General features: G+C 42.3%; 1 protein-coding gene across 1 annotated transcript in view; it reads right to left on the bottom strand.

Annotated features, from left to right (window-relative positions):
* Positions 1 to 619: 619 nt before the first annotated feature.
* Positions 620 to 10,023, bottom strand: part of kcnmb3 (potassium calcium-activated channel subfamily M regulatory beta subunit 3) — a 30,252-nt gene continuing 20,848 nt past the window's right edge. Inside the window, exons 2-4 of the mRNA XM_062068786.1 lie at positions 6,866 to 7,069; positions 5,351 to 5,525; positions 620 to 982 (exon numbers count right to left, since the gene is read on the bottom strand). Of these exons, the coding sequence (XP_061924770.1) occupies positions 620 to 982; positions 5,351 to 5,525; positions 6,866 to 7,069 (742 nt within the window). The remainder of the gene's footprint in view (positions 983 to 5,350; positions 5,526 to 6,865; positions 7,070 to 10,023) is intronic.

Below are 10,023 nucleotides of genomic sequence, written 5' to 3'. Positions count from 1 at the left end.
TTGACCTTCGCCCCATCCTTGTTTGTGAATGACTGAGCATTTCATGGAATCTACTTTTATACCCAATCATGGCACCCACCTGTTCCCAATTTGCCTGTTCACCTGTGGGATGTTCCAAATAAGTGTTTGATGAGCATTCCTCAACTTTATCAGTATTTATTGCCACCTTTCCCAACTTCTTTGGCACGTGTTGCTGGCATCAAATTCTAAAGTTAATGATAATGTTTATGAGTTTGAACATCAAATATGTTGTCTTTGTAGCGTATTCAACTGAATATGGGTTGAAAAGGATTTGCAAATCATTGTATTCCGTTTATATTTACATCTAACACAATTTCCCAACTCATATGGAAACGGGTTTGTACATTTAAATAGCGCAATTGCAAAGCACCTCAAACTAATTTTTGGTCATCTTTGCATGCTTTTTTGCTGATCCTTCATGTCTTTTGTCGGCGAGTTCACCGAGACACCTTCTTTTTTGACTTGGTGCACGCAAGGGTTTCGGATGACCTTTTAAATAATCGAACCGCACCAGGGACGCAAACACACACCGAACCGAAGCAAACATGACGAGTGTGCAGAAATTGCTCACATGTACAAGGTCATGTTTCAGGATAAGTCACATAGTAGAGGATGCGGTGGACCTGTGGACGCCCTTGTAGAAAATACTGCCAGGAGTGTATTTTGAAGCCAGTCTGCCCCCTGGTGCCATCTCCGCGGACAGATGAGCAAGGCACTGTGTCAGCTTCACCAGGCCTACCAGCAGAACTCCGCCGCCCAGCATCAGACCGGGCCACATCAGTGTGAACAGGGTCCTCTTCAGAGTGTGCTTCTTGTTTAGGATGACCTCCCCCGGATGCCTTGTGGGGTCCGACAAGCATAAGAAGGTGCTTCCCAACCAGGAGTCCAAGTTGCTTTTCACCGTCAGGACTTCGCCTTCAAGTTCCATTTGGTCCATATGACATTTGGGCTCATAGAAACACTGGAAAGAAACAATATGTGCACATGCGTCAGATTTAATGTTCTTTCCCAAATAATCTAAGGAAAGTCTGTAGTGTAAGGCAGTGTTTTTCAACCACTACTAGTGTGACAGATTATAGTTTCACCTATTTGGGTTAAAACTATTTTTTGCAAACCAGTAATTATAGTCGGTGACAAAGGGCAGCCTTGGTGGAGTCCAACCCTCACTGGAAACGTGTCCGACTTACTGCCGGCAATGCGGACCAACCTCTGGCACTGATCATACAGGAAGCGGACCGCCACAATCAGACAGTCCGATACCCCATACTCTCTGAGCACTCCCCACAGGACTTCCCGAGGGACACGGTCGAATGCCTTCTCCAAGTCCACAAAGCACATGTAGACTAGTTGGGCAAACTCCCATGCACCCTCAAGGACCCTGCCGAGAGTATAGAGCTGGTCCACAGTTCCACGACCAGGACGAAAACCACACTGTTCCTGAATCCGAGGTTCGACTATCCGGTTCGACTGTTCATAACTTTTATGGACAGAATTTCTAGGCGCAGTCAAGGCGTTGAGGGGATCTGGTTTGGTGGCTGCAGGATTAGGTCTCTGCTTTTTGCAGATGATGTGGTCCTGATGGCTTCATCTGGCCAGAATCTTCAGCTCTCACTCGATCGGTTCGCAGCTTAGTGTGAAGCGACTGGGATGAGAATCAGCACCTCCAAGTCCGAGTCCATGGTTCTCGCCCGGAAAAGGGTGGAGTGCCATCTCCGGGTTGGGGAAGAGATCTTGCCCCAAGTGGAGGAGTTCAAGTACCTCGGAGTCTTGTTCACGAGTGGGGGAAGAGTGGATCGTGAGTGGATCTTCAGTAATGCGGACGCTGTATCGATCCGTTGTGGTGAAGAAGGAGCTGAGCCGTAAGGCAAAGCTCTCAATTTACTGGTCGATCTACGTTCCCATCCTCACCTATGGTCATGAGCTTTGGGTTATGACCGAAAGGACAAGATCACGGGTACAAGCGGCCGAAATGAGTTTCCTCCGCCGGGTGGCGGGGCTCTCCCTTAGAGATAGGGTGAGAAGCTCTGCCATCCGGGGGGAGCTCAGAGTAAAGCCGCTGCTCCTCCACATCGAAAGGAGCTAGATGAGGTGGTTCGAGCAGCTGGTCAGGATGCCACCCGAACGCCTCCCTAGGGAGGTGTTTAGGGCACGTCCGACCGGTAGGAGGCCACAGGGAAGACCCAGGGCACGTTGGGAAGACTTTGTCTCCCGGCTGGCCTGGGAACGCCTCAGGATCCCCCAGGAAGAGCTGGACGAAGTGGCTGGGGAGAGGGAAGTCTGGGCTTCCCTGCTTAGGCTGCTGCCCCCACGACCCGACCTCGGATAAGCGGAAGAAGATGGATGGGTAATTATAGTCTGCAAAAGATGTGTTGTTGTTGAGTTTCTGTACTGTCTGGAGATCGGCAGACTTACCACGTTATACTCTTCCATATCAGTAGGTGGCAGCCGGTAGCTAATTGCTTTGTAGATGTCGGAAACAGCGGGAGGCAGAGTGCAGGTAAAAAGGTGTCTAATGCTTAAACCAAAAATAAACAAAAGGTGAGTGCACCTAAGAAAAGTCATTGAAGCTTAGGGAAGGCTATGCAGAACGAAACTAAAACTGAACTGGCTTACAAAGTAAACAAAAACAGAATGCTGGACGACAGCAAAGACTTACTGTGGAGCAAAGACAATGTACAAATGAACATGACATGACAATCAACAATGTCCCCACAAAGAAGGATAAAAACAACTGAAATATTCTTGATTGCTAAAACAAAGTAGAGGCGGGAAATATCGCTCAAAGGAAGACATGAAACTGCTACGGGAAAATACCGAAAAAAGAGAAAAAGCCACCAAAATAGGAGCGTGAGACAATAACTAAAACACTACACACAAGAAAACAGCAATAAACTCCAAATAAGTCAGGGCGTGATGTGACAGGTGGTGACAGTACAAAGCTCTTTTCATAGTGAAACCCAATATCTAAGTTACATTTAAACCAGTGTGGGTGGCACTGGGAGCAGGTGGGTAAAGTGTCTTGCCCAAGGACACAACGGCAGTGACTAGGATGGCGGAAGCGGTGATCGAACCTGGAACCCTCAAGTTGCTGGCACGGCCACTCTACCAACCGAGCTATACCGCTCTATAGTCCGGAAAATACGGTAATTACACTCTTTAAAAGATTAATTGAAGCAACAGAATACAAATCAAAAGGTTCTTTTTTTACCAGTGCCTCCATGGAAATGCCCCCCTCTACCTCAAAGAACTACTCACCCCCAAATCCTCCACACGACACCTCCGCTCCGGACAGGCTTTATTAACCTCCTCCAACCTCCGAGGACAAAGCTCCGCCGCTCCCAGTCTGTGGAACGCTCTCCCTGACCACCTTAGGGCACCTCAGACTGTGGATGCTTTTAAAAAAGGCTTAAAAACCCTTCTTTTTATAAAAGCCTTTTTTTTTTTTTTTTTTTTTAGATATATGCATACTAGTTATAGCTATTAGGCTGTTCTAGTTTTTTATTTGTATTTATTTTTAAAATTATCTTTCTATTTTTATTTTTATTTTTTATTTTTTTTAATACACTGTAGCACTTTGAGGTTGTTTACTCAATATAAAGCGCTTTTTACAAATAAAATATATTATTATTATTATTATTAATAATCAAATTAATAGATTTACGGTAATTTCCGGGCTATTAGTGCCACACGAATATAAGCCACACTCACAAATTTATATATATACAGTATAGTCCAGAAATTATGCTAATCTACAAACCCCAAAACCAGTGAGGTTGTCACGTTGTGTAAATGGTAAATAAAAACAGAATACAATGATTTGCAAATCCTTTTCAACCTATATTCAATTGAATAGACTGCAAAGACAAGATATTTAATGTTCGAACTGGAAAACTTTGTTATTTTTTGCGAATATTAGCTCATTTGGAATTTGATGCCTGCAACGTGTTTCAAAAAAGCTGGCACAAGTGGCAAAAAAGACTGAAAAAGTTGAGGAATGCTCATCAAACACTTATTCGGAACATCCCACAGGTGAACTGGCTAACTGGGAACAGGTGGGTGCCATGATTGGGTATAAAAGCAGCTTCCATTCACAAACAAGGATGGGGCGAGGGTCACCACTTTGTCAACAAATGCGTGAGCAAATTGTCGAACAGTTTAAGAATAACATTTCTCAACCAGCTATTGCAAGGAATTTAGGGATTTCACCATCTACGGTCCGTAATGTCATCAAAAGGTTTAGAGAATCTGGAGAAATCACTGCATGTAAGCGGCAATGCCCATGGTACTGCATCAAAAAGCCACATCAGTGTGTAAAGGATATCACCACGTGGGCTCAGGAACACTTCAGAAAACCACTGTCTCTAACTACAGTTAAGTGCAAGTTAAAACTCTACTATGCAAAGCCAAAGCCATTTATCAACAACACCCAGAAACGCCACCGGCTTCACTGGGCCCGAGCTCATCTAAGATGGACTGATGCAAAGTGGACAAGTGTTCTGTGGTCTGACGAGTCCACATTTCAAATTGTTTTTGGAAACTGTGGACGTCGTGTCCTCCGGACCAAAGAGGAAAAGAACCATCCGGATTGTTATAGGCACAAAGTGTAAAAGCCAGCATGTGTGATGGTATGGGGGTGTATTAGTGCCCAAGACATGGGTAACTTACACATCTGTGAAGGCACCATTAATGCTGAAAGGTACATACAGGTTTTGGAGCAACATATGTTGCCATCCAAGCAACGTTATCATGGACGCCCCTGCTTATTTCAGCAAGACAATGCCAAGCCACGTGTTACATCAACGTGGCTTCATAGTAAAAGAGTGCGGGTACTAGACTGGCCTGCCTGTAGTCCAGACCTGTCTCCCATTGAAAATGTGTGGCGCATTATGAAGCCTAAAATAGCACAAGGGAGACCCCCGGACTGTTGAACAACTTAAGCTGTACATCAAGCAAGAATGGGAAAGAATTCCACCTGAAAAGCTTAAAAAACTGGTCTCCTCAGTTCCTAAATGTATACTGAGTGTTGTTAAAAGGAAAGGCCATGTAACACAGTGGTGAACATGCCCCTGTGTTGCTGCCATTAAATTCTAAGTTAAAGAATATTTGCAAAAAATAACAAAGTTTCTCAGTTCGAGCGTTAAGTATCTTTTCTGTGCAGTCTATTTAATTGAATATAAGTTGAAAAGGATTTGCAATATTCTGTTTTTATTTACGAATTACACAACGTGCCAACTTCACCGGTTTTGGGTTCTGTATTAATATTTGACTTTCCACATATTTTATAAATACGTTTGAGATTGTCAATGAATGAGCTTTCATTCATGCCTACCTTTGGCGTAAACAGCACGGACTCCTCGTCGAAATGCAGAACGGCGCTTTGATTGGAGGCCACAAGATTGACGGTCGCCGCGAGACACGGTATGGTGCTCACGCCTCTGCAGTCTACCCACTCGTCCAGGATTCCCGTGTGCAGCAGCATGCATCTGTCTTCTTCCTCCCACTTGCTGAAGAACGAGAGGCAGGAGAAGTTCAGGAAAAAGCCACAAGAGAATGTTTACAGGATAATGCCAGTTGTTTTCTTTTACAGGTTTCTGCTTGGAGGGGAGTTTTATTACACTTTATCTCACTAAAGTGAGTATGTCTTCTAACGCAGGGTGTGTTCCAACTTTTTGACTTGGGTGCCGCATTGGGCTAAAAATTGTTGTTCTTGAGCCGAAAGCTGACAGCTTGTAAAGTAACATATATATATATATATATATATATATATATATATATATATATATATATATATATATATATATATATATATATATATATATATATACATATATATACTTATATATACTTATAAATACATATATATAATTATAGTTATATAAACATATATAAATACATATATACACATATGTATAGCCTATACATATGTGTCTATCTATATATATATATATAATATATATATATATACACTACCGTTCAAAAGTTTGGGGTCACCCAAACAATTTTGTGGAATAGCCTTCATTTCTAAGAACAAGAATAGACTGTCGAGTTTCAGATGAAAGTTCTCTTTTTCTGGCCATTTTGAGCGTTTAATTGACCCCACAAATGTGATGCTCCAGAAACTCAATCTGCTCAAAGGAAGGTCAGTTTTGTAGTTTCTGTAACGAGCTAAACTGTTTTCAGATGTGTGAACATGATTGCACAAGGGTTTTCTAATCATCAATTAGCCTTCTGAGCCAATGAGCACACATTGTACCATTAGAACACTGGAGTGATAGTTGCTAGAAATGTGCCTCTATACACCTATGTAGATATTGCACCAAAAACCAGACATTTGCAGCTAGAATAGTCATTTACCACATTAGCAATGTATACAGTGTATTTCTTTAAAGTTAAGACTAGTTTAAAGTTATCTTCATTGAAAAGTACAGTGCTTTTCCTTCAAAAATAATGACATTTCAATGTGACCCCAAACTTTTGAACGGTAGTGTATATATATATATATATATATATATATATATATATATATATATATATATATATATATATATATATATATATATATATATATATATATATAGGTATTTATATATTTCTGATTTCAAACACAGTGTTACTGTTCAAACTGTGTGTAGTGGACATAACATGACAAAATGCTCTGCCTTGTTTTTAATGAATACTACTGTATTTGAATGTTGGTCATTACGGCGGTACTTTGAGAGCCAATGTTTTCTGAGGTGGCTTGAGAGAAGTCAGCGTACAGCTTGTATGGCAATATAGATTCACTTTTTACAGTGCAGTTGTGCAAACTCCTGTAGTGTCAGACACATTGTATCCCGGTCAGTACCTGTTAATGTAGGGTTTGACCATAGTGATGCCGACCACAAAGAACATGAGCACAGAGAAGGCCATCATGCCGAAGCCCAAGAGGATGGCTCGGTCTTCCCCGACACTTGACACCGGCATCTGGGTCTTAACCTGGTGGCCCCCATGTCCGTCCCCACCTCTGCTCCTCTCCTGCTCCTGGGCTGTCACCGTGTGGAGGAGTTCTCTGTTTCACATGCAAACAAACAAAGACGTCTTCTTAAAAAGTCGATTGTGTTTTCATACACTGGATTTCCAGTAGCAAATTAAATTTCACTTAGTTTTTTTTCCCACGGGTGAAAACACTTGGCTCTCCAAGTACCAGCATAATGACCAACGTTCAAATACAGTAGCGCAGTTGTTAGAATAATTATGTGTAAGTTATCACAAAAGTTTCTGTTTTTGTTGTACCAAGCAAAGGCTTGTAAAATTCCATTGTGTACGATGGGAGGAGACAGGAGGGTTTATCTATTTTGATCCAAGACTTGCCCAAGCTCGATCCAGGACCAGCCCAAGCCCGAGGCATCTTTTTCTTTTGTGTTAATGTGACCGAAAATAATGGCTGTTTACATACCCCCCCATTCCTTTAGAACAGTGGTTCTTAACCTGGGTTCGATCGAACTCTAGGGGTTCGGTGAGTCGGCCTCAGGGGTTTCGGCTGAGCCTCCGCCGCGGAGGTCAAGACACACCCAACTCATTGTGTAAATAAAAACGTCTCCCTATCGGCGTATTATGGATACCCCCAAACAAAGTTCCCTCCAATTTTCCATCTGATATACAGGGGTGTAATTTGTTGTGAATTCATGCACTGTGTTGGTTTTGTTCTTTGAACAAGGTGATGTTCATGCACGGTTCATTTTGTGCACCAGTTAAAAAACATATAACTTTGTCTTGAATTTGAAAAAAACAAACCTTTTATTTATCACTAAAGAAGGGTTCGGTGAATGCGCATATGGAACTGGTGGGGTTCGGTACCTCCAACAAGGTTAAGAACCACTTCTTTAGAAACAGCTGTTATGTAAACAGGGAATATCCAAATAAAAGAGGAGACGTGAACCTGTTTTCGTTAGAGCGTGGGTGACACATTTCTCCTCAATTGAGCCAAATTCAATTCTGTCTCTATTTAATTCCTTGCTTTTTGTCTCGTTTAATATATGTCATCGATGTTTAAACCTGACAGCAGTAGGCTCAAGTATGCATTAAAAACAAGGCAGAGGTTTTATTTACCAACTGCCGTAAATTCCGGACTATAATACGCTACTTTTTTGCTAAGCTTTTGAACCCTGCGGCTTATAAAACGGTGCGGGTAATTTACTGATTTTTTCTTCACTGACGGTCACAAAGCAAATAGTTTTCCTTAAACACATGCAAAGTGTCACGGCGCGGATTCGAACCCGTGGGGTAGGAGGCTCGTGTATCTGGTCGACTGGGAGGGATATGGACCAGAAGACAGGTCTTGGGTACCAGCCTCCTATCTTGCCGATCCCTCGCTTCTAGAGGATTTCTACCGCGCCAATCCTGAGATGCTCCCCGGTGCTCGTCGGGTGCCTCGCCTAAGGGGGCGTACTGTCACAGCGCGGATTCGAACCCGTGGGGTAGGAGGCTCGTGTATCTGATCGACTGGGAGGGATATGGACCAGAAGACAGGTCTTAGGTACCAGCCTCCTATCTTGCGATCCCTCGTTTCTAGAAGATTTCTACCGCGCCAATCCTTAGATGCTCCCCGGTGCCTCGCCTAAGTGGGGGGGGGGAGGGGACAGGGCTGCGGGCAATCACGCATAAACGTACCTGGACCTGATGAGAGGGAGCGACATAAGGTTTAAATAAACCTTCTAAACCGCAGTTCTGCCTTGGTGTCGCCTCCTTCCCTTTGCCTAGTACACAACACAAAGACACTTAAATGGTGTGTTATTGTTTGTGCTATGGCGCCATCTTTTGCACGTGTACAAGTTTTTTCTGCTGTTTAAAGCTTTGAACCGGAAGCAGAAGTGCTGTTCAGTCTTCCAGCCGTCCAAAGCGTTTTTACTCGTAGGGATTCTTCAGTCATAGAATTAGGTACACATGCTAACTGTTAGCATGCTAACATTTTTAGCTGACTTTGCAGAATCATGTAACTTGGTACTTAACACATGCTAACTGTATTTGTTAGCTAATTTTGCAGACATACACCCTAGGTCATATAACTTGATTCTTAATTGCTAACTTTTTTTTTGCAGGCATACACCTCAGAGTCATATACTTGACATTTGCTAAATGTTAGCAGGCTTACTTTTTCAGCTAATTTTGCAGGCGTTGGCCTCACAGTCATATAACTTGGTACTTGACCCTGCTAACCTTTTTGAGCTAATTTTACAGGCGTACACTTAAGAGTCATATAATTTGGTACTTGACACATGCTAACCATTTCAACTAATTTTACAGACAAACACTTTATAGGTCAAATAATTTGATACTTGACACATGCTAACTTTGTTTTAGCTAATATTGCAGGCGTAAACCTCAGAGTCGTATAGTATAACTGACACTTGCTAAATGTTAGCAGGCTAACCTTTTTCAGCTAATTTTGCAGGCGTTGGCCTCAAAGTCATATAACTTGGTACTCGACACTTGTAACTGTTAACATGCTAACTTTGTCAGCTATTTTGGAGGCATAGGCCTCAGAGTCATATAACTTGGTATATTTACCATGAATTGATTTATGTGGACCCCGACTTAAACAAGTTGAAAAACTTATTGGGGTGTTACCATTTAGTGGTCAATTGTACGGAATATGTACTGTACTGTGTAATCTACTAATACAAGTTTCAATCAATCAACGACACCGTTAACTTTTTGAGCCAATTTTACAGGTGTACACTTCAGAGTTATATAATTTGGTACTCGACACATGCTAACCTTTTCAACTAATTTTGCAGACATACACCTTATAGGTCATATAACTCGGTACATGACAATTGCTAACTTTTTTTTGTAAAAGTTCTAAGCATACACCTCCGAATCACATAACTTGGTACTTGACACATGATAACTGTTAGCATGCTAACTTTGTCAGCTATTTTGGCGGCATAGGCCTCAGAGTCATATAACTTGGTACTTGACACATGCTAACTGTTAGCACTCTGACTTTAGCATGCTGACCTT

The sequence above is a fragment of the Entelurus aequoreus genome, linkage group LG14, assembly GCF_033978785.1.
Source record: "Entelurus aequoreus isolate RoL-2023_Sb linkage group LG14, RoL_Eaeq_v1.1, whole genome shotgun sequence".
NCBI classification, from domain to species: Eukaryota; Metazoa; Chordata; class Actinopteri; order Syngnathiformes; family Syngnathidae; genus Entelurus; species Entelurus aequoreus.
This window is presented reverse-complemented; position numbering and strand designations above follow the sequence as displayed.